This window comes from Artibeus jamaicensis, unplaced genomic scaffold (assembly GCF_021234435.1).
Source record: "Artibeus jamaicensis isolate MK-2021 breed Jamaican fruit bat unplaced genomic scaffold, CSHL_Jam_final contig_729, whole genome shotgun sequence".
Classification (NCBI taxonomy): domain Eukaryota; kingdom Metazoa; phylum Chordata; class Mammalia; order Chiroptera; family Phyllostomidae; genus Artibeus; species Artibeus jamaicensis.
Genome location: NW_026521939.1, coordinates 8,599,540 through 8,624,381, shown reverse-complemented (window position 1 = coordinate 8,624,381; position 24,842 = coordinate 8,599,540). Strand labels below are relative to the sequence as shown.

Genomic DNA, 24,842 nt, shown 5'->3' with positions numbered 1-24,842 from the left:
GCGACGTTTTTCAGTCTTCGGTGTGGGCTCGGTGGCGCTGGCAGGGGTGTGGGGCGGTCTCGGTAGTCGGCGGCAGCGGCGGCCCTAGGTGGGGAGGGCCCCTGCGCGATGGGGCGGCGGTAGACGCGCTCCTACATTAGAGGCTAGAGGCGGCCGCGGTCATCAGGCCCGCCGCGAACTTAGGCGGGGCTCAGGGTTGGGGAGGCCCGGGGCGGGGGTCGTCCCGGGCTGCGTGGGGCTGCGGGGCGGGGCTCGGAGGCAGTCGGGCAGTAGGAGGCCTGGGCAGCCGCGAGGAGCGCCGCTGGCCGCTGGGCCCCGCCACCAGGCCGCTCGACGACGACGCTCCCGTGGGAGACTAGCCTGAGGAGGACGCGGCGGCGGCGGCGAGGCCGCGGGAGGCCGCGGAGGATGGAGGAGCGGAAGGAAGAGGGCGAGGCGGAGATCCAGGAGCACGGGCCCGAGCACTGGTTCTCCAAGTGGGAGCGGCAGTGCTTGGCCGAGGCCGAGCAGGACGAGCAGCTGCCCCCGGAGCTGCAGGAGGAAGCGGGGGCCGCAGCGCAGCCCGAGCACAAGCAGCAGAAGCTGTGGCACCTTTTCCAGAATTCGGCCACCGCCGTGGCCCAGCTCTACAAAGGTGAGGGCCGCTGCCGCCATCTTGCGGCCTCCGCCTGGGGCCTGACCCTCGGCCGAGAGCCCCGGGGCGGCTTGCGGAGCTCCGGCCGCCGCCCCGCCGCCCTCTCTTCACAAGATGGCGGCGCGGCAGGCGGGGCCTCTGAGGAGGCCCGGGGTTGACTCGGGGGATGTCGTCTTTGGGGGCCGGCCCGGAGGAGTTCGTTCGCTCCTAAGGCCGGGCTGCCGGACGCCCCCAGGCCGAAGAGGGCAGGGGAGGAGCCCCTAGTCACAAAATGGCGAAGGGAAGCAGGAGGGCCGTCCCTATTGTGCCTGAAGCCGGCCTCGGGGCGGGGACTGAGGGGGCACCTCCCTGTGCCGCAGCTCGCTCTGGTTACTTGCCTCCGAGCCCCGCGGCAGCCCCTCACCCCGCCGCAACCCCTTTCTTGCCTTCTTCCTAGTCACTGGGATCCCGAAACTCTTGAACAAAATGGCGAAACCTAATATGGCCGTTCTGGAGTGATTGACGCGCAAATAAAATTTTTTTCTACCACTGTTTTCAGACCGAGTGTGTCAGCAGCCAGGACTTTCTCTCTGGGTCCCTTTCCAAAATGCAGCCACCGCCGTCACCAACCTCTACAAAGGTAAAGATAACCTTGCTACATTGCGGATAAAGGGGAAGGGCACCCTGCGTCAGGGTTTAAGTCCTGCGTTCCGATTGTATTGGTCACCTTTACCTGGTCCCAGGTAAAGGAATGTTTTCTGTTCCTGAATCTAACCAATAATTCTGAGCATTTTGCAATTTGGAAACTCCGGTGGTGTTCTGTCAACCTAGACCAGTAATTTTCAGCTGGGAGGTGATTTTGACCTCCTGAAGCCCCCAGGTACATTTGGCAATATCTAGGGGGCGTTTTTGAGTGTCATTACTGAGAAGGGGCTCTGCTTATGTTGTACCGCGCAAGATGGTTCTCTCACCTCTACGCCCCAAATGTCAATAGTGCCGAGGTCTAGGAGCCCTGAAGTGAACTGGGTAAGAGGAGCTTCCTTTTGGAAAAGGCACCCAAGGGAAGAGAGTTTATGATTTTGTGTCACAGCGAGGTAGGGGGGCGGGAAGACTTGTATGCACTTTGTGGAAAAGAATCTTGAGAGGCAGTTTCGAGCATGATAATTCAGAGCATGAAAGTGCATTGAAAAGTAGCTAATTGGAGTAATCTGTGCCCGCGTTAATGTGCTGCTCTTCCCTAGCAACTACAAGTATTTGTTTTAAAAACTACTTTATATCTGCTTGCACATTGTTGGTAGGATATCTGTGATCTAAGCGGGAATTACAGAGTTGTGTTTTATGTTAGTGCCTTTCTGGAGTTAATTTCTCTAAGATGGCATGAAAATATGTTGAGGAAACATTTGTCCATTGTGCTTCTTAGTGACAGTGGGTTGAGATTTTGTTAAGTAGTGATTTTAAAGATTTGGAAATTTGGGTTTGACTTTTGGTGTGGGCAAGGTTTCTGTGGGAAAAAGGATTTGGATTTGAATTTGTTAATCTTAGTAAATACAAAGTCAGATGCTTCCGAAGTTGTTAGAAGCTGCTGCTAACAGTAATAGAACTTGGTGCATTTCAAAATTATTAAATAGGCTGTTGAGTGACTTGATTTTTAGAGTCTTTTGTGTAAGAATGTAAAATTGATGATAGCATTCTATAAGAAAAATATCCTTACTGTGAAATTTCTTGGTTAGAATTTGCATTTTGGGGGGAAAGTAATTTCATACTGAACGTAAACTGGAACTGGTGAGTAGAGCATGAATTTTAAGGAATGAGGAACTTGGTCCAGGCTTACCAAGAAAAGGGAAACATAATTGAATGGTGTCCCAGTGGCCAGCTTTGATTTTCTGTGGCTGAGTTCCTTAAATTTTGACTCGTGAGTAGTTTGCTTTAACATCCATCAGGGCTTTTGAGAGTCTTGTGCATTCTTACAATGGCTCTTGGTTTCATCCAGACAGGGAATTTTGAAATGCAACACAGAACTCTTTTTCTACTCAGATTTCTGAGTGTAATATATTCATATCTTGGAGTATAATTTACATGCATTAAAATCGCCCTTTTAAGATGGGGGCTTGAGTTTGACAGACATGTGCTGTTAAGAAGTAAACCATACCTTCCCACCCTAACCCTTAGCAATCACTGATATGATTGCTGTATAAGAAGATGGGCTCAAAAGCTGAACTTTGAAATCTTAAATTTGTTTACTTGATTTGAAAATGTTGCTTAAAATTCACTAATTTGTTCAGGAAATGTAAGGTGAGACATTCTGGTTCTTTTAAAACATCACATGAGCCCTGGCTGGTGTAGCTCAGTGGATTGAGTGCGGGCCTATGAACTAAAGAATCGAAGTTCGATTCCCAGTCAGGGCACATGCCTGGGTTGCAGGCCAGTTTCCAGCAGGGGACACAGGAAGGCAACCATGCATTGATGTTTCTCTCCCTCTCTCCTTCCCTTCCCCTCTAAAGATAAATAAGTAAGATCTTAAAAAAAAATAAAACATCACATGAGGTTCTTACATTATTGCAAGTGCTGGATTATTAGTTTGAACTACTCTTATTTTGTATTTTTTTGTTGTTGTTGTTAAAAGTATTTTTACGTGGTAGAAAAGGCAGGTTGTGCCTTGTGGAATTTGGTAGTGTAGCAACATTATTATTATTTTTTTGCCTGATTCAGGGAGAGTATCCATAGTGCTCTGCAGTTAATTTCCTCCTTTTCATGGTGTGGTCTTCAGAGAACACAATTCAACTACAGGAATAATTGGGTATCTTAAACAGAACCAATAAAAGTGGCAAGGCAGTGTCACAAGTGTCTGCAGCATTAAGTGGTGATAAGTTTCAATCAGAATGTTCACAGTTCTGATTAATATTTAAATGCAGTTTACAGTGGGAATATTTGGGAGAATCCCTTTAAATGGGCAGTGCTCTTATATTTTGCATAATTAAGCATTTAACATAGCAAGCTAAAAATGGCTCATTTTGCAGCCTGGGGATAGCTTGGCACATTCACCCAACCTCTTCATAATCTCTAAAATGAGCACATTGGAAGGTTAGAATTGAGGTACAAGCTTAGAAGGGCCCCTTTTGATTGCCTGTGGCCTTCTGAAAAATTGAACATTGATTCAGTTTGGGTAGGAATGTAGCTGGAAGGATTTGGAGGAGAGTTCTTTGGGGTGTCCCGTCAGTGTGGACAGAACTCAACAAAATGGAGTGAGTGGTTCTTAGTACCTCACAAAGTAGAGCTAGATTTTGATATCTGTTTTGGAAAGGGGAAGAAAAATCCTGATTGCTGGTTCTTGTTTCTGTGTATTTAGTCATGTTGTGTCTCCCTTGCGTAGTCTAGTACATTTTTTGATGTCTGCAACTAAAGGGGGTGAAAAGTTACTGAGGTCATTTTAATCTAGCCCAGGTTGATGCTTACCTGGGAAATATTTGGCCAAGCCTGTATTGCTTCTTAAATCTACCACCCACCTGTCACATTTCCTTGGGTGACAGGTTTCCAGTCTGTTTCTTGACTCTTCGTTGGGAAAATATATATTCTCCTTACCTAGTTCAAATTCTTCCTGCTTGGGGCTACTTGCTCAGTAGAGAGGTTGGACTGGTTGTCCTCTAGGACAAGGCCACCCTAGGGAGCCTCACAGGGTCAGACCGAGGCGGGTGCCCTAGCTCTTCAGCCCCTGTGAGCCAGTGTTTGAGCCCACCCTGTAGATCCATTTTTAAAATTGTTTCTCTCAGCTCATTACTGTTTTTTCTTTTAAGTCCTTTTTTAAAATGATATGCCTCATTTGTTCCTTCACATTTTAAAACTGCTTCTGAAACTTTCAATTGAATGCTGAGTTCTATCACATATTAAGAGTTTTCTCTTGGTATTGTTTGCTGATAAAGGTTTGTATTAAAGATGTTTTGGTCTCTTCAGTGAACAGCATTTGCCCCAGGGCACGTTTGTGTTCCAGTAGTGCTTATAGAAAGTCAGCATCGTTATGGAGTCTACTGCTGGCTTATCTGAGTTTAGAATTTATTTAGATTGGAACTGCAACACAGCTTAAAGATCCTGGAGACAGATAATGGAGCAAGATTTCTTTTTTCCAACCACTGTCCTTTATTTTCTTAACTATAAGTGGGGGTTAGTACCCATAACTTAGTATAAGCTCTTTATTTTAGTGCTTGCATATATTGAGTATTCGAGTGTTAGGGTTGACTGTTGGTGGTCAAGTTTTATTTTTCACAGATTTATACCTGTAGGCAGTACTGAAAAGTAAAGAAACATAATTCTAGTTTTTTGGTCTACACTTTCTCTTTTTGTGTTGGAATAAGCTTTGGTATGTACCTTCCTTCCTCATTTTGGAATGTACCTTCCTTCCCCCCTAAAAGGGTCAAATGTGAATAAAATCTTCACATGCAAAAAATAGTATGATGCATTTAAGTCCTTATTTTTGAGATATCTTGGTGCCAAATTCTGTTTATAATAATCTCACTTCATCGGGCCATTTTGGACTTTATATAAGCTGAAAGTAAACTGAACATACTGAAAATTTGTGGGCCAAATGGTGAGTGAGACAGAGAGACAGCTATTGGGATTTCAGCTCCTTGAAATGTCTGGGGTTTGTTTATGACTCCTCTTGCTGCAAAAAACTAGTTGAACTTTGAGACTTTGTATGCCCTAGTATGGATCACGGTTAGAAACCCTGTCTTTAATTGTATTAAACTCATAAGGAATGCTAGTATCTTCAGTTATTCCTGATATTGTTTTAAGATTTTGTCTCTTAAGTTTTTATAGAAGACAATTATTTTCCAATGTGTAACTTCTCTGTAAAAAGGATGTTCTGGCTACAAATACCAGAAAATTACAAATTAGTCTCGCTTTGGTGGTGTGGACATGGATTGACTCAAACTTGCGGGTGAGGGTGAGGTTAACTGAAATTGGTGGCTCAGGCTCCCTGGCTCTACAGCTCTCCACCCTTAATCTGCTCACACAGGCAAGTTTGAGGTTTGTCTTAGGCTAATTTCATTATGTTGGCAGTTTACGTCACTTAATGAAATTTAGAAGAGATGGGAAAGTCTTTTTTCCCCAGAAGCTACTAGCAAATGACTACTATAGTTTCTTGGCCAGAATTTGGTCACATAATAATAACTTAGAACCAGTATCATAGTCATGGTTTTGGGTTGTGTAGATTAATTTTAGGACTAAGCCATATGTTCTACCCCTTGACGAAATGTGCAACAGAAGCTCCCCCCAGAGCTGTCCAAACAAAAACTTTGGAGGGTCTTTAGGAAAGGAAGCAGGATTGGATGCCACACAACTGTGGCTGCAATGATTCTTCCTTGGTTCCTGTCCTTTGTTTTTTTGTGGAAGGTGAAGATTAAGTAAATATCTAAGTAGCTAGAAGTTAATGCCTAGTAGAGACTACCTTATTAAGGGAAATACATAGTTATTTTCTCAAAACAATTGAAGAGCCATTATGGCAGACTGGTTGGTTAGTACAGGCTCAATTCTTAAGTTCAAATATTTTGTAGTCATTAGTGTTTCTTAGAAGTTACTTTGATACAGTGGTGTGCTCTTCTGGTTTGTAGATCCTCTAGGAGAATGGGAATTGACTTTACCTTTTATAGAAGGTATTTCTTATCCACTTACATCTATTTCTGCCACTTACTCCAACTTTAAGCAAGGCCCTTTGAACCTCATTTTCAGTTCCTTGTTTATGAAATTGGGGTATCTGCCCTGGCTGGTTTATACAGGGTTTGTGAGTATCTGAAAAACTATAGGTAATAAAATCTAATTAATTTTGTCTGTATCAAGATCAAATTTTGCATTTGGTCTTGACCTCAGAAGTGATGATTATTTGCCAAGTACCCCCCGCCAGTGGTGGGATGATTAGACTTCTAAAAATATTGTGAATTAAATTTCAGCTATTTACGTAAAACATTTTTAAAAAATATAAAACATGGGATATCTACTGTGACTGACATGAACCATTGTTTCTTGAGTGAGGAAATGAATGTTATTAAAGGTTAGATTGACATTTTGTGATGTTTTGGGGGTTTGCCTAACCTTTAAGCTTATGGCCCTTTCCCACAGTGACTTTGGTGTTAATAAGATAGTGTTGGGCCCAAGACTGTCCCCTACTGTTTTTGTATTGCACTTCTAGATTTGTGTGTCTATTGTTAGGGTTCAGATGTCTTCAAAGTGTTAAAAGTCCTAAAAATAGGACTGTATTTTAAAGGCAACATGAGATTTTTCTCTTCACTGGAATAACTGAGATCGAATTAATCTGGGTGGTAAAGTAATTGATTGCATTTGGCTTTCAGGATATGCTGTTAATGGTATAAAACCAAATTATGCCCAGGCAGTGCAAAAGCATGTACTTGAAGACCTTAAGTGTTATATCTGCTTTTCTTCTCCTATACTTTCTAGTATGTAAAAGTCAGTGTTTACAAAATGCCTACATTTTAGTGTGCCTTTGGTTGGTGTTGGTACTGAGACTTCTGCTGTGCGGAATTTTTGAGGTGAAATGATTTGTCAGTGGCATACAATGTAAACTTATGTAACTCTTTGATTTAAACCAGTGAATATTGGGTTTTCCAAGTTTGTTCAAATCTGTGGTTAAATCGTCAGCCTCTTGGGAATCTAACTTTTGCAACTTCCTTGTGTCCTCAATAAGAACAAACCTAAATTTTGTTAAGGTCTTTTTTCTGTGGCTTGTCAGTTTCCTTAACTCACCACCTTATGGAGCCTCTTACCTTTGACTCTGGTGGTTTGTATCAGGTTTAGCTTCTCTCTTTTTGCTGTCTGGTTTGCCAGGTGTACATTTCCAAGTCTGCTTTGGGCTTATTTCTTCTATCCCCTTCATGCTTCCAACTTTTTTCCCTCTATAGTGTATTTCCAGTTCTGGGCCTATCTCAATTTGCTTCTTGAATAATGAAATTTTATTAGTCATTCTTACTGGAAAGAGAATGACTTACTCTCCAGTTATGATCTTGATAACAACAGTTCTTATAAGGTGTAGGGCAGGTTTGTAGAAACCTGGTTGCTTCTAGGTTCATACATTTTACTTTTCTCCTCCCTTCCATGGTCAGTCCCACAGGATGGGCTTAGTTAGTTTTCTTGATGACTTGATTTCTTTTATCATGTTCCCAGTTCTTCAGACCACTTAAGGTCTAGCTATAGCTTGACAAAGTCACCTTAGAGTTTATCTCTGCCACTCAGGCTAGCTTCATCTAAGCCTTTAAAACTAAGAGGTGGAAAAGTGCTGTATTGCCCTCTTCATGCCATGTGTCTTTAAAATGGAATTCATGCTTCCTTTGTTTATGTGAAATGAGAAATCAGAAGTCATTGATTCACATAACTTGGCTATTTATTCTGGTGGTGAGGTACTGGAGAAATTACTATATTCTTGAGCTGCTTATTTTATCTGTAAAATCAGAGTAACCTATGTTGTTAACATTGTGATGGAGTGTAATATTTTTAAGAGTGCTTCCATGTACAACTTCCATTTTTAAAAAAAATTTATTTTTTAGTAATAAGGTCTGATCATCTGCTAAGGAATACCTCTTGTAATAATGTTCTGCTTGTGTTGTCCTCTGCCATATTTTTAATAATACAAATTTATACAGCTTGGGAGCCAATGATGTCTGGATTCTTGTTTTTCTTTCTGGGACACAACTTGTCATTGATCATGGCTCCTTCTTTCAGAGTCTTACCTTTGTAGCAGACAAAGAATTTTTTAAAAATTCAAGGCCAGAAAAAGTAATAGGTGATTCTTTGTTACACAAGAATTAAGAGCTTTTGCAAAAGGTTCAGGGATAAAGGAACTATCTTTAATTCTGTTAAAGATATACTGGTGATTTTCTTCTGGTTTAGCAGCTCAACTAAAAAATAATTTGCAGCTCTGATCGTGTGGCTCAGTTGGTTGGGTGCCGTCAGGCAAAGTGAAAGGTCCGCTATTGATTTTCATGGGCACATATCTTGGTTGCAGGTTCAGTCCACAGCAGTAGCATGGGCAGGAGGCAACCAGTAGATGTTTCTCTCCCTCCCTGTCTAAAAACAAATAAAGTCTTTAAAAATTGCAGTGATTTAAATTTCAACTGTATAAAACTACTAAGGGCAGGAATTGTTTTACTGAAAACTTGGGGTCATTATATATGGAGGAGTATCTACGTGTAGACTGGGAGGCTAGAGATTTTTAAGGCTAAGTCTTTTGGTGTTGGAATGGTTATGAGTTATGGAAAACTGTTGGGAACTGGAAGCAGAGTGAAAATATACCTAGGGAAATGAGTGAAGCTTTTTTTGTTTCTGCTGTGTTGCTAGATTTTGTTGAGTAGTTAATCAGAAAGAAATTTCCCTTATTTCTAAAATGTTTGCTACTTTAATTTGTTCCCCCAGTCCAGGGCTAAACCTTTCAGTAGAAGTGCATTTCCAAAATTCATGTGGTGAATGCTGTTGGTTAGTGTGGCCTGAGTGAAATGCAGTATTTAGTCATCTGTTGAATGGTGTGATGTTCCTATTTAGGATTTATGAGAATTCGTTGTTTTCTGAAGGAGATCACTATAGCTTTAGTGGGTAAGAATCACAGACTCAAGCAAAAACTCTTAGCCCTTGTATATAATTTGTGGCCCTAGTGAAGTTATTACTCAGTGTTCAATACCTGCTTCTTCATATGTAATAAGGGCATAGTAGTACTGCTCTCAAGATGATTGTATTACTTTTTCTCCAGTGAAGCTGAGTATGCATAGTAATAATAAACACTTAATTTACCCATTGTTAGCATTATTAAACAAGTTCGTTTTAATCAAATTATTATAGCAAACCTTTTAAGGGAATAGCATTTGAAAAATGGAAATTTGGCTAAGCATTAGTCTCTCTTTATCTGTTTAAATTTAAGAACAAAGTAGAAGCTCTAGGATTTTGTGATGTGTTAACTGAATTTAAATTCTTTTTTTAAAAAAAATTTTTAATTAATTTTATTTAGTTATTTTTCAAGTACAGTTTTTTGTCTATTTCTCCCATCCCAGCCTCCCCCGCCCCTTGCTCCCACCTCCCTCCCATTTCCACCCCCCTTAGTTCTCGTCCCTGTGTCCTTCCTATTTGTTCCTCCAAATCCCTCCCCCTTTTTCCCCTTAACTTCCCTTCCTTCTCCCCTCTGGTCACTGTCTGAATTTAAATTCTTATTAAATGTTAAGTGTAACATTCGAAATACAAATAAAATACCCAGTTTAATAGATTACTTATCGATTTAGAAAATCTCATACTTACCCTGGCTGGTGTGGCTCAGTGGATTAAGTGCTGGCCTGTGAACCAAAGGTTCGATTCCCAGTCAAGGCACATGCCTGGGTTGTGAGCCAGGTCCTCAGTAGGGGGTGTGTGAGAGGCAACCACACATTGATGTTTATCTCCCTCTCTTTCTTCCTCCCTTCCCCTCTCTCTGTTCAATAGATAAATAAGTCTTTTTTTAAAAAGCCCCATACTTCGTGATACTCATTGGTTACCTAGTAAAATGATTTTCTTTAGAAGAAAATGCAGCATGGCTCTATTGATCATTATGTATCTTTTTTTTCCCCCCCCCTAACAGAAAGCGTGGATACCCATCAACGAAGTTTTGATATTGGAATTCAGATTGGCTATCAGCGACGCAATAAGGATGTGTTGGCTTGGGTTAAAAAGCGCAGAAGAACTATTCGTAGAGAAGATTTGATCAGCTTTCTGTGTGGGAAAGTTCCTCCACCACGAAACTCTAGAGCTCCCCCAAGACTGACTGTAGTGTCCCCTAACCGAGCTACTTCAACGGAAACTAGCTCATCTGTAGAGACTGATTTGCAACCCTTCCGGGAAGCCATAGCTCTGCATGGTAAAGCCGTTTAAACATATTTCTTTGGAACATGGTTAAGAGTGTGCCTGTGGATCCATTTTCACATTTAGGTTTAGTTCCAGATATATTGTCTGTTTTTTGTCTATTCTAGCAACTATTTGCTCTAGAAATGTTTAAATAGAATGTAAGCTAAGAACATATATGGACAATTTATGAATGTTAGATAGCCCATTCTAAAAAAATGTTTTCAAGAAAGTTAGTTTGAGCTTACTGATTTTACAGTAACAGTCTTTTGCAGCATTGATTAGAATTTATTGCTTTACTCATATTGTACATGTTCTCTTACTCTTCTGAGTCAAAGAGGAAGTTCTTGTGTTTTTAAGACTTCTACCACATTAATGATTGCCTGGAGGAGCCTGGTGAGTGACAGGCAAGTAAGGCAGGTAATTGTTGGGCTAGCTCTCATGGGAACTCCCTTTGACACCCTAAGTTATTGCATGTGCCTGTAGAGGGTGAGAATTGATGACCCAGTGGGAGTGGACTGATGGAATTGACTTTCCTTTGTCCCTTAGGTCCTTGCTTTGATAGTCAGGACTGTCAAAGAATAGGTCTGTCACCATCCCCCTAGGCAAGACCTGCCATAAAAAGGCATTCTTGGCTGAAGGGTGTAAGTATTATTGGAGAAGCCTGGAGTGTGTAGTCAATGAGTCTGTTGTTGCTTGTTGTTCTCTAATACAGACTTTCAAATACAACTGGGAGAAATACTTCTTATAGGACACCATTTTATACTGCTATAAAAATAAAACAACAAAATAATAAGACTTGGTTGAAGCCAAGGTGGAAATATGGATTGTGCCAGTGACTTAAGTATATAGCAGTGATTAGTGAGTTAGGTCATGAGTCCTGTTAAAAGTTAACATTTGGGCCATAGTGTTAGGTTATCTAAAGCAAAGTAACCTGGTAATAAAAATAGTGGAAAAATATAGAAGGTCTTCTGTATCCTGCATCCTTAATGCTTATATAGGTTCTTGTTCTCTTTGGCAAACCTTGATTCTTTACCTTCAAACCAGAATATGGGGTTTAAAAACATGTTGGTTTTCTTCCCTCTTCATTGTGACTTTGTAAGTTAAAAATACAGAAACATTTATTGCAAGAAACTCCGTAATGTATGGATGCAGTACTTAAGACTGCTTGCTGTTTTCTCATAATAGTGGAATAGTTATGCTATCAGAACTTTTGGAACTCAGGCAAAATGACAGATTGATCTGTTCCTGTTGAATTAAAGAGTTTCACATCTTTTACCTTTAAATTTGGAAAATTTACTGGAAGTCCACATAGATTGTCAGATTAATTTTAATGCATGGTAATATTTGATATAGTTTTTTTCTAAGTATTCTTCTTTTCTTTTATCAAGTGGATTTATGACTCATTCCACACTTCTCTTGTTACAGTGTCTTTTTCTGTATTATACTATGCTGTGCTTTTAGAAGATAGTTTTAAAAAACAAATGCCATTCTTGTTTTAAAATTTAATGCAGTTGTATACGTGGGTGGGCAAAGTAGGTTTACAGTTGTTCATGTGGAAAATAATACAATAAATAATAATACAAGAATAAACTGTTTCATGTACTCACGACTGTAAACCTACTTTTTGCCCCATTGTACAAAGGGCAAGCCAGCCCCTTCCCTGGACAACTACTATATCCTCTACCTTCCCATACATTTTCCAAAATTGAATTTGTTCAACTTGTGATTATATATTTTCCTGAACTTTGGGAGTTTCAATAATGATGTAATTTTAGGAAGGGTGTCTCTATAATTTTATTTATGTTTAATTTGTGAGGGTTTAAATAAGTTTACTTACAAAGCTGTGTAGAAAAATAATCTTTCCCTTTAATAAATTTACCAAGTAGTGGCTAATCCAGAATACATTGGAGACTCTGTGTACTCTTATTCCTAGGGTTCATATACCAAATTCATGTAGTTAAACTTACATGCTTTGTGGTGAAGTAATAAGGGCCCCTTGAAAGAGTATACAGAAACATAAATTATACTGAGTTTTGTGCTCTAGTGGTTATAGAGAACATCAGTGTATTGGGAATGCTTGATTTGAGTGTTTAAGGTAATTGGAGTGATTTTTAATGGCAGGGCATTGTTAACTAAATTGTAATGCAGCTTAATGATTGATTAACTTTGTAACAAGGTGTCCTCATGATCTGTTTTATTGAATAGTAAATTGAAGTGAAAATTGTTCAGATCTTTAAAAATGTTTTTCAAAACATCTTAATTAGGGCACATACTTACAAGAATTTGGTTTGGTATATAATTGGCTTAGCCAACTATGTGAAATGTGAGGTCAAAATGAAGTTCTTTGAGTTCTACATTGGAGGAGGAGTTTAAATTCATGAAGTTTAGGAGTGTAAGAGGGGATATAGGAAAAGAATTGGTATATTGAGGCAGACTTCTTGAGTTTCATAGACGAAGTAAACTTGAGTGTAGGAGGTCACATTGATTTATTCTTCCCCACACATTACATGTTATGTCCATTTTATAAGAGGACAATTATCTTTATAGTTTTTTCTTTGTCAGCTCCTAAATTCTCACCTGCACCAAATGTGCCCGTATATGCCTAAAATACGTCCTTTATGTATAAGATAAAAATGACAGATGTAAGATACTTGTAGAGTAGTTCATATTGGCGATGCGGATGTGACAGTGTCAAGTTTACAGAGTGCTGAATTGATAACCGGTCACCTCATTTTTATGTAAACACATTCACACTAAAATCATCTGGACCTCCTTTTGTGGTTCTCTGTTTTTCTCATAATTCCCTTTTTAGTTATACTTTCTCTTGTAGAGATTTTCTTTTTGTTCTCACGCTGACTTGAAAACACTCCAGAGGCCATTATTAATTTTCAAAATTTGTACTTCTAGTTTAGACCTCTTTGCTGACTCAAATATGTGTGGTCCCATTGTCTTTGGTGGACTCTCTACTGGGTGTCCCATAGGCCTTTATCTCACAAAGATGTCAAACTGGACTCCCTTTAGACCCAGCTACAGCAAGGACGTGTTTTTTTCCTCTTTAACCATATGGCAAATGTGTACATGGCAGATTTTGTGCAGTCTCTGGGAATGTATAAATGAATGCTTTCTTTTCTGTTGAGTCCAACACATACTTTGGATAATAATTTAATGTCTTGAACATCATATGTTTAAGATATTCTGGGTACAGAAAGGGACATCTCATAGTGCTGCCTGGCTATGTATTTAGAGAAGGCTCTTTGGAGGAGTTGAGTCCTGGGCTCTAGGAATAATCTTGCTGCTCTTGTTTCCCAACCCTTAGTTGACCCATTTGCCAGTCCACATTTCCTGGGGCTGTCGGAGTGGTCTTTTTGATCTCTTCTCTTCACTGAAAAAATAACTGGTTTCCCTGCGGCCTATAGGGTAAGGTCAGAACTCAGCTTGGCATTGCAAGGCCTTTATGACTTGGTCTCAGCCTTAGGTCGCATATCTTAGCCATACTGTTTAATCTATTGAATGTCTAACTCTCTTTTTTCTAAGGTTTTTCACTCTGCCCGTTTCTTCTTTCAGATTGATTAAAAGTCTCTTCTGTGACAGAGATTTCCAAATGGTGGTTTCCATTTTCTTTGTCCTTCCTGAACTACACATCTTTTTTTTTCCCCCAATTTGAATTGTTTCTGTGGCTAGGGCTTCATTAGGGCAGGGGCCTTGTCTTACAGGTTCTGGCTTTAATGAATCTGGTGTAGATTATTCTGAGCTTTAACACTGGTTCAGCAGTCTGTTAAGTGACTGGATGCACACAGTTTGGGCAGAGAACCTTTAGAAAGAGTTGAGGATACAGATCTCTAGATGACTACTATAAGGGTACACTGTAATGAGTGTACCTTAGGAATGCTACAAAGTAAACCTAAATTAGAACAACCGAAACTTGGAGTAGGGCCTGAGGATGAATCACAATAACTAATTTAGTGTTTACTTGGTGTTGGCACCAAGGACAGTCTACTTTAATCCTGAGGCTTACCTTGGGTTGTTGCCATTTTTATCAATGAAGAAAGGCTTATTTGGCTAAAATGGAAGAGATCAGTAAATAGTAGAATAGATACTCCAGATTTGTCTGGCTTCTAGATGCATGCTGTTAACCACTGTGTCTCTATGTTTGTACATTTGTGGTTTCTCTACCACCTTCTGTTGATAGGGCCGGGGGGTGGGATGGTATAGGTCTCTAGGCTTATTTTTCTTCTCTGTCAGAAAATACATGAGTTTTGTATCTTTCTGGTGTTCTCCCCATAAAGGAATGTGGATAAGTAGGCTTGCAGATGAATGTCTTGTGGTTTGCTGTGTTTCTATCTTAACTTTAGTAGGAAGAGTATTTAAGCTTTGTATATAGGCTGCTTTCCTAGTATGACCTTAGGCAATATGGTTAGCCTCGCCAAGGCAGTCTCCTCCTCTGTGAAAGGCGATACACTTTGTATATAAGGTGGTATAGTAAATGAGAAACTACCCAAAGTATCTACTCTTAGGGTTAGTTCTAAGTCCCATGAGTGTTCTCTTTGCCCCTGGATACAAAAGAGACCTGGGGCTACAGTGGCCTTTGAGGATACTTTCCCCCCTCCTTTTTTGGTAAGGGTAGCTTTTTAATATTGTGGAAATCACTCCAGAGGGGGAGAGGGTTAACTTAAAATTTACGGTTAACTACTTATTTTACTTCCTCAGATCTTGAGCTTGTTTCCTGTTGATAAAAACCAGTGAGGCTGGTGATGTTCTCTTTCTGTTGCATGGAGAGAGATTCTTAGGAGCCCAAATTAGTGCTGCTGTGTTTGGAAATGTCTTAGTTTGAAATCTGGTGTCTTCATTCTCAGTTCTGTTTGTCATCATGGAGATTTTGGTGAAAGGGTCCAGAGTAAGAATGGGACATGCCATCCTGAAGGGGAAGATAAGAGACCTGGATGGAAAAGGAAAAAGCAGGATGCCAAGTCAGACTTCACTCATTTGATAAATTGTTTGAAAGCCTTGCTCTTACTCTTACTCAGATCATCTCATTAGGTGGTCTTTGTAGGTTTCTGGACCTGGTTCAAACAGTTCCAGAAAAATCAGTCTGTTTTAGTTCCAAAAGTCATTTTGACAACATTCTTAACTGCTGTGCTAGGAGCTAACCCTACTGGGTCTGGATTGAGCCTCTGTAAAATTCATTAGTTCAAACTCAAAGGCTTCTAGCAACTAGGGTCTAGTGTCTGGTGGGAACCATTGCTGTTACTGACATTTGGTTTTAGGGTGTCACCTTGCTTAATTTTAGTTTCATGGTTAAAACAAGTTTAAAAAGACAGTGGGGCTACTGCATTTGCCAGTGTGAGTTCTAAAAGGGACTTAGGCAAACATTAAGTAGTCCAGCCTTTACTGTGATGGCGGAAAATTTGTAAAAGGAAATTTGTTTTATTAAAGAAAGAATTTTGTCAGTTAAAACGGCTGCGGAGTGAAGTCTAAAGCCTTGTTTTTTGTTTGAGAGCTCTTTTTAAAACATTTTTAATGGATGTAGTATTATTAACCCTGACTTTTGCACCTAAAATCCTTCTGCTGAAGGTATAGTCGCTTAAAAATAAAGCCTATATTATTCTGTAGCTTTGCCTGTTCTCCAACATTTCCTGAACACAGTAAACACCAAGCACTCAGTTAGAGGGTAGTGGTAGGAAGCAGGTGATAGAAAGGTGAATCAGCCCTGGCTGGTGTGGCTCAGTGGATTGAATGCCTGCCTTTGAACCCAAGGGTCCTGGGTCAGTTCCCAGTCTGGGCACATGCCTGTGTTGCAAGCCAGGTCTCCAGTAGGGACACATGAGAAGCAACAACACATTGATGTTTCTGTCCTCCTATTTCTCCCTTCCTTTCCCTTTCTCTAAATAACTAAAATCTTTTAAAAAAATAAATAAAGGGCCAGAGGCCACCTTAAAAAAAAAACCCCAAAACAAAGGTGAATCAGATAGTGTCAAGGGAGTTTATAGCTTAATAGAATTACATTAGACAGTTTGAAGTTTTATAAACCCAGGCAGTTGGATTGAGGGACAGTGCCATTGCCTTAGGAATTGCTAGGTTCCATTTCTGCCACCCCCCCCCCCCCTTTGTTTTTTTTTTTTTGTTTTTTTTTTTTTTGGCCTAGCAGAGTCTTTTTCTGGGCTGTGTGAAGATCCTTATCTTAAATTGCTAAGTTGCTTGACAACTTTTAGGATCTGGGTGAAACTGGGTGTAGAGCCTTATAATAAAAATGGAATCATTTGAAGTCATCTTCAAGGGTATAAGGTCAGACAGAACTTTTACTTAGAAAAAATGTAAGGCAAATTCTTAATTTGTCATACTCAACACACAGAATTGATAACCTCCTTCCCTTAGAGTTTATGGAGAACTACTGTGATTCTTGGCAGCCTGAGCTACAATAGGATTTTCTTTCCTTGAGCACAAGTTTTTTGCTGCTCTTGTTATTTTGTCATTTTGTTATTCTTTGGCCTAGTGCTCTAGAGTGATAGTAGAAGGTAATAAATTTTGGTGAGAACAAATCTTCCTGGTAAAATTTCTTACAGACAGTTGAAGTCCTAGTATATTTAAGAAGAAATTTAAGTAGTTGCGCTTGGTTCTTTGTCTCTGCTCCTTTCCTGTTTTCATTTATAAAGCTAAATATTTAGACACAAGTTTTGATAATTTAACACAAAAAATAGGTTAAGTGTTCTTAAACTGATGGTATGTTAGAAAAGAAACTCCTTTAAATTTTCTGTTCCTGAGGACTAATTGGAACTGACCTGTGGGACATTTCTTTCCATCCACCTTCCAAAATCTTTCTCTTTTTGCCCACACACCTGGCACAGTGTGTGGAACGAGTAGATTCTTGATAAATATTTGAGTGTTGTGGTCTGCATCTTACCGAATAATAACAGAACTATCAAAGAGTTATTTAACAGTAAAATGTTTTAAAAACTTGGACATAAAGATATAAGAGATTAGTACACCAAAGCAGTCTCATTTCTTGATTGATTGAAGTGATTATTTCACAGGATGCTCTTGAATCAAAAGTCCTCTGAAGGCTAGAATTTTAAAATTAGGCCCTTTGTGCAGACTAGCTTCTGAGAACAAGAACAATTAAGGCAATTTAAAATAGCATTAAAATTTTTGATGAAAAAATTTTGAGGTTGTATGTCAGCTGCTGAACTTTCTGGGGGATGTAGGACTTAAGCTTTAAACATTAACGATATGAAATTGTTTTGAACTTGCAATAAAAGTTGTTGGGTTTTTTTTGTCATTGAAGTGATAAAGGAGTCCATGTAGCATAGCCATGCCTCAAAGCCAGTTTACTCACCTGGTACTTATTTAAAAATCTATTGGTAGTTATGATAAGTTTAATGTTTGAGTTTGATTTTTTTTACTAGTTTTCTGATTTATGAATACTAATTTCTTGGAAAATTTGAAAATTTCCTAAAAGTAAAAATTTAGATCCTGTTATCCAACTATACTATACAAAGATAACTGCAGTTCAATGTTTGGTGAATTTTCTTCCAGACTCTTTTTTTCCAAATGTATAATAAATATTAAAGTTATTTTATAGTGGAGATTATGCTGCATTATATGGTACTGTGTCTTGCTTTTTTCATTTTAACGTGAGCATTTTCCCCATGGCATTAAAACTGTCTTTGAAAAATTGAAAGCATTTTGGGCTGTGAGCATAACTGAAAATGTTTTCTTGGTTTGACACATGTATCTTTGTAATTGGTTTGATTTAGTGTGCTTTGCTTCAATAAAAGTTCAGTATTACAATTTACAGATTGGGGTGGGGAGTGGTATCTACTTCAACTTAATGGAAATCTTCCTAGTAGAATTTCTTTTTCAATGATTGAACCTCCCCCTGGTGCATTTAAAACACCACATTTACACACAAGTGCTTCTTGATTAAAACCTCAGAACACAACTTGGTGAAAAGGGAGGGCTACCCATTTGAATAGTACAATTCATTTCAAATGCAAGCATACCAGTTTCTTAGGGTTCAGGCAGGATGTTAATCACTTGGTTCGAGTTGTGTGGATGTCAAATTCCGCCTTTCCACTGGAGATGAGAAAACTGGTGGAGCAGATCTGCAGGGGGTCCTGAACCTGTGCTTATCAGGTCAACAGTACTAACAATCTGCCTTCTGAAGAGATGGCCCTCTGTTCTCATAAGTCTGGGGGATTTGGGGTGGGGTGGTGGGTGGAGTGGGGTGCAGAGGTGGAAAGCAAGTAGAGAGTGTAGACGTGGCTTCCAGGCCAGGGGCTGCTGTGTGGAGGAGGAAGGAGGTGGATTGGTTCTACATTTGCTCTTTCTCTGCCTATATGTGACATGACTATGTGTTGGTAAGCTGGAATCACATATAATATTCAAAACAGGATTTTCTTACTGTACTAAGCCTGAACTTGGTATGAGAATAATAGTTTTGTGCTACTTTTAACAATTTACCATGTAACTTAGATTCTTATAACCTGGACTTGTAACTTTGTTTTAGCTCCAGTGGGGGCTTTCTTTTTCCTCCAAAGTATGATTACATTCTCCTGACCTTTTTTCCTCACTCTTTTACTAATCATTTAAAATAAATGCAGAAGCTTTACTGATAAAATTTATCTTGTATTAAGGAATTGAGACTTTTCTGTCTAATCATACTACTTGTTCTATTGCTTTTGTCAATTGATATTCCCATAGCCCTTTTGAAAAAGTGTTTTTTGGGTAGAAATTGAGTTATATGCCCATGGGCTGTACAACTTCATTTTTAGTTCTGAAGCATGTGTTAGATTCTCTGTACTTGTATAGGCCTGATTGTTCATTGGCTTAGTAAGGTTTCCTAAAGCATCTTCTCGTAGCTGTCATTGGTTTATTAAATAAAATTTGGGCTGTTTAAAATGCACATATTTTTGGTTGTTAATCTTGATTTTTTTACACCTGAAAAGTCTTTTTGGGGAAGATTAGATAGTTTAAACTTTGAAAAGAAACTTCACTGTTGAGAATAGTAAGTAGGAAATGTTGCACATTGTGATTTTACTTTAGCTGTCAAACTAAACCCCATGTCATATATCCAACAAAAAAAAGATTGTGATTTTACAGAAGTTACTGGGGAATTTTCAAATTCGAATTGATGTTTACTCTCATCTTATTAATGGAGAATGGCAGTTGGTATGTCTGTTCACTTCTGCTGGAGTGACTTTCGAGTCTTGGGTGTTTGTCACTAAGTGTTAAAACTTACTGCCATGGAACCTTTTACCTTACAAAGGGCATTGGTTTGGGGTTTCATGAGGTGTGTTTTCTCTCTCTCTTTTCTTTTTTTTTTTTTTTTTGTGGTTTCATATGATAAAGGGTATCCTGAGTTTAATTACTGAAGTAGCCCAGTTTTTTGCTGAAGGTCCAAATTATGAAACCTGCCTTATGAAACAAGTATGAAATGCTTATTATTTAGAGTTATGTGGACACCTTTTAGTATGTCGCGAGCTTTGAGATTAGAAAGGAAGGCACAGCTCTCAAGTTTACGGGCTTGGTGAAGAACTTAAAAAATTGCCAGCTTGGGATTCACTGCGTTAACTTGATGGCAAAGCTTTAAGTGAAGGGAGCTACTTGAGTTTATTTTTTGGTGTTAAGTAAATAAACAGCTTTGTACTTAAGTGGGTTTTAAAATACTGAATAGGACTTTGAAGCATTATTTTTTCACAATTCAGTGAATGCTATGTGCCAGATACCTTGTTAAATTCATTAGGTAGAGATGAAAAGACTGTTGAAGAGTCTAATGATTGTACTGTGCTATTACAGAAAAGTGAGCCCGAAGTGCTCCTTTTCCTTTTTTAAAATTTATTTTTAATAAACCTGTTCGGGCCAAGGAAGAAGGAGTGAAGTTCTTTATGCAAATGTTAAGTTCGAGATGTCCGGGCAGTTAGAAAAATGGATAGGACTTTGAGCTCAGGAGAAATACCTGCTTTTGTGGCACGGATTTGGAAGAAGATGGGTAATCAAAGGGGCAGCCTGGGTAATACCAACTTGTGGGGCAGAAACATCTGCAAAGGCCACAAAGCAAGGAGCGGAGAGTTTGAAGCAGGAGGGAAGAGGAGCCAGCAAGAGACTAAAAAGGAGAGGTAGGAAAACCAGGATAGAAGGACTCAGAGGAGGAGGTGCTGGAGGAATCATCGGGGAGCAGATGTTAGAAGGGAGGCACAGGCCCAGCCATTTTAAGGAACTGGAAATTACGTGTTATAGGTAGTTAGGATTCAGTCTTACGGGGGAAGAAGTGAAGAAGGCAGGAAGGGAGAGGAACTTAAAAGAAATGGAGCCTAAGGCATGCCGGGCCCTAGACCCTAAAGCCACTTTCATTAAAAATCATTTAGATTTTGGAGGGGCTATAATTGGCTTGAATTTGAGTCCCAGCTCTTTCTTACTAGCTGCATGATCTTAGGTGGCTTACTTAATCTTGATTTTTCATATACAAAATGGAGGTAATGCAGATATCATAGGATTATTTTGAGGATAACACTGAAAAGTAGTACTTAATGTGCCGGATACAGGAAGTACTCCAATATTAGTGTTTGTATTTAATTTTTTTAATAGGTGCCAGTCTTGGAAAGGCAGTTAGAGCTTAAAAGGGACACGATCAGCTTTCCTCTGGCCATCAGTGGGAAGGGTGATGCATTTTTTACAGGGAAGAGCAGTGAGGGGACCGGTTGGTTAGAGCAATTGAGAAGAGTGGTGTGGGCTGCAGAACATGATCAGCAAATGGATTGAGGCTGTGGGTTTGAGAATGGTCAGTATTTGTAGGGTGAGAACAATGTCGAAGGGAATTATAGATTTGGAATGGTAGGAAGCAGAATACTTTTTCAACTTAATGTTCACATTTAAGTCATATTTGCAGAGCATAAAATTAGAACAGGCCCCTGTGAAACCAACCTCTAAGCTTATTTTAAATCCTATTCTTTGGAAACACTGATTATACTAGATCATGTTATATAAATTTAATCAAGCAATAACAAAATCCCTGTGTGAGGCTAGAAGAGCCTAAGGGAAATTCATGAGAAGGAAAGTCCACTGTCAGTGATACTAGATTTTTTAATTCAGCGCTATGGTTTATGTTTTCTTGCCTCACTCATTCCTTTTACAGATTTATCCTGGACATTTAGGAGTGGGGACACGTTGGCTTCCTTAACTGTTAACATGTGTAAGGAATTGAGTGTTCAAGCCACAAATGCTGGGTCTGTTCTGGATTTAATAACTTATACCGGGCAAGCAAAGAAACAGGATTTTTAATGCCACTCTTGCCCTCGCTTCTGTAAAAGATTATAGGTGATAATGAGTTAGGCAGTTCTAAGGGGGGCATGTCTCCTAAATAGAGTACAGACCTTGTGCGATCAGGTAGCCCAATTTGTGTAGGTCAGGTTTATCTTGTACTTGATCTCCCAGCATAATTTATAGTAGTAGCCTTTTTGGGGGGTTTGGTAATGTACTGTTTTGGATGGTAGATTACAAAGTCACCTTATCTAGAGGGGGTGTTGGAACAAACCCCCTCAGGCCTGGAAATGATTGCCTGCTCCCCCTGTGTTCATGGGAGCACACACCCACACTCAACCTACACCCACAGACACATCAGAGGCTCTGTCAAAATGGGGACTTTTGATAACCAAAATTGTTTAAAACGGGTACCATATATCTTCAGCTGTGAATTGCGTATGTACCTAGCCAAGCAGTAGATCGGAGTATTTCACAGTCTGTTTGTACACCTAGCACGGTACTTGCCCAATATTATAAAAATTGGTAGTATTACCAATAAAGCATCTCATGTATCAAAGCCAGACAGTTCCTCTTTCCAAAATAAAGCTTACCTGCTCCCTGGGGACCCCTTACAAAGAAAAGACATCCTTTGACACTATGAACATTGAAAGTAAAGTGGATTGCTTTCAAAAGGGTTGAATAATTGAGCAACTCTAAAACCTTTTTTCTTCTTCCTAGGTCTTAGTGGTGCAATGGCTAGTATAAGCGTGCGTTCGAGTACCCCAGGCTCTCCTACACATGTAAGCAGTGGATCGAATGCTAGTCGAAGGAGAAATGGACTCCATGATGTCGATTTGAACACTTTCATATCAGAAGAAATGGCACTCCACTTGGACAATGGTGGAACTAGAAAGCGTACCTCAGCCCAGTGTGGCGATGTCATTACAGACTCACCAACCCATAAACGCAACAGAATGATCTAAACTGAAAACATTTTCACACCCACCATGCTGCTTGAAAGCCACTTGATCCTCAACATATACTATTATTGCAAAGGAAACATGAGGCCATCTTCCCTTGTTCAGTTTAAGACAAGTGAATTCTATAGTGGTTGCCATAAATGGAAGTTCTAGGTATTTACAGTAGATGCCTCTTGTAACTATGGCTTTCTTAAAACTATAATCCTAAGCAGAGGACATCAGATATTGTGTAGTCGTTAGCAAGATCATCATAGGCAAACATATATTCGTTCCAAGGCTAAAAGTGACCTTAACTGTATTTATTCTCAAAGGGAAAGGAAATATCGGATGTTTATTTGGTTACAGAGTGCGTTTTTAAAAAAATTTCCTGCTGTGCTGAGTATTTTGCTTCAACAGTATTGCCAGGTTCCTAAAATTGTCTAAAACACACGATTTGGCTTCCTTGTCAAATCTGCAGGCTTCCATTTTTTGCACAGCAGCACTGTATCATGCACCTGGTTTCTATATAGTAACAGTGTGCAACTTCTAATTATCGAACTGTGCTCTGGTTTTAGTTTTCACAGCAGTTGCAAATTCTGGTGATTGTGTGATGTTAAGAGGTGCTATGATGGTCATGCAGTTAATACTTAATATTGAATCAATACAAAGAACTATTGGATTCACTTTGTGTGTGTTAGTGCTCTAAAAGTAGCAATAATATTAAATTGCCCCCAGATTAACCCTGTAGGCTTAAACTCCAGTTTTAAGACAAGTACTGCTTCCCATGCAGGGTACTATACTTAAAGTAAATGTAAACATGTAGACTACTCAAGGTGGCCTCAAGTAGAGAGGTTATGAACTTTGAGAGTGGGCTTCCTCTTTGGTTTGGTATTCATGAGAGGGAGATGGATGGTGGGAGGGTAGGTATTCCAGACTTTCTGTTATGCTTTACATTTCTCATGAGTACCCTACTTTGTGCAGTTTCCATAGGAATGGGTGGCAGGTAAGAAAAGGTCTTTTATCTGCTTATAATGTGATTACAACTTAAATAGCAAAACCCAACTCTCCAGTCCTTCTCTTAAAAAGTGCTGTTTGGATTCTCATTCTGGAAAAGATGGAATCGCATGGAGGTTCTCTAGATGTTAGGTAGAGCTAAATAAAAATTCCACTATATTTCTCTTTTGGGTAAATATAAGACCTCTTGTAGCTACTATGTTTTAGAGCATGTTTCATCTTCATTTTTAGTACCTTCAACTGAATGATAGTCTTTTTTAGATGAAGAACTGATGTCAGCCTGCCAGGTACTGTAATTTATTCTATCCTATTATTATATAATATATATCAAGTAGGACAGTGACAAATGTTTCCTTGCAAATTTGTAGTCCAATATCAGTTACTTTCTATTTTTATCCTTAAAAGACCATTGCAAATCCAATGTAAGGATTTTTCCAGTAATTTACTCACAGCACTTTGTTAAAGTTTGCAATTTCTCCAGCCATTTAATAATACCTTTATGTGAAGAAACTTTGCTAAGTTAGCCATAATATTCATGGACTGGGTGGGATGAGAATAGAATGTTAGAAATGTGTGAACCGAAGTTCTGCAATCATATATATAAAACCTTTATTTAAAGTCAATTTCATACTATAGGAATGAAAGGAAAGGTATTTCTAAATTTTTGCAAAAATGGATCATTTTTATTTGAATATTATAGCAGGAGGAATTACAGCAATCATTTTACCTGAAACGGACAAGCCTCCTCTGTATTAGGAATACTTGCAAGCTGCACTTTGGACTGTAGTAAGAAATGCAGTTGGAGTTATCTGTGTTTTTCTGTCATTGTAAATTTAGATGCTGGGACTGGGGTTTGATGGTGATGCGTTGCTCACAATTGGCCAGAACTCCTCCTAGAGGATTTTTTGAGATCGAGGAACACATATTCAATCTCCCCTTTATACCTTGGTTCTAGTTCCTCTTTTCAAATTGAGTGGCAATTTTGGGGGGGCTTGTTTTAGTTGCTGCTCTGATGCTTAATCTCAGTACCCTTTACTCTCAATTGTCAAATTTTGGTAAAACATGTGCCATTTTCTTTGGTAAGAGAAAGCAGGTGTTACTGTCTGCCAGAACACAATTTATATGCCTTATTGGCTGCATTAAACTTTTTGAAAACTTTA

At 39.4% G+C, this 24,842-nt stretch overlaps 1 protein-coding gene across 1 annotated transcript; it reads left to right on the top strand.

Moving 5' to 3' along the window:
* Positions 1-24,842, top strand: HAPSTR1 (HUWE1 associated protein modifying stress responses). The gene is made up of 4 exons (XM_037134586.2): positions 1-634; positions 1,173-1,253; positions 10,212-10,487; positions 22,448-24,842. The coding sequence occupies exons 1-4, from the start codon at positions 409-411 to the stop codon at positions 22,690-22,692; spliced, it is 828 nt and encodes a 275-aa protein (XP_036990481.1). The 5' UTR covers positions 1-408; the 3' UTR covers positions 22,693-24,842.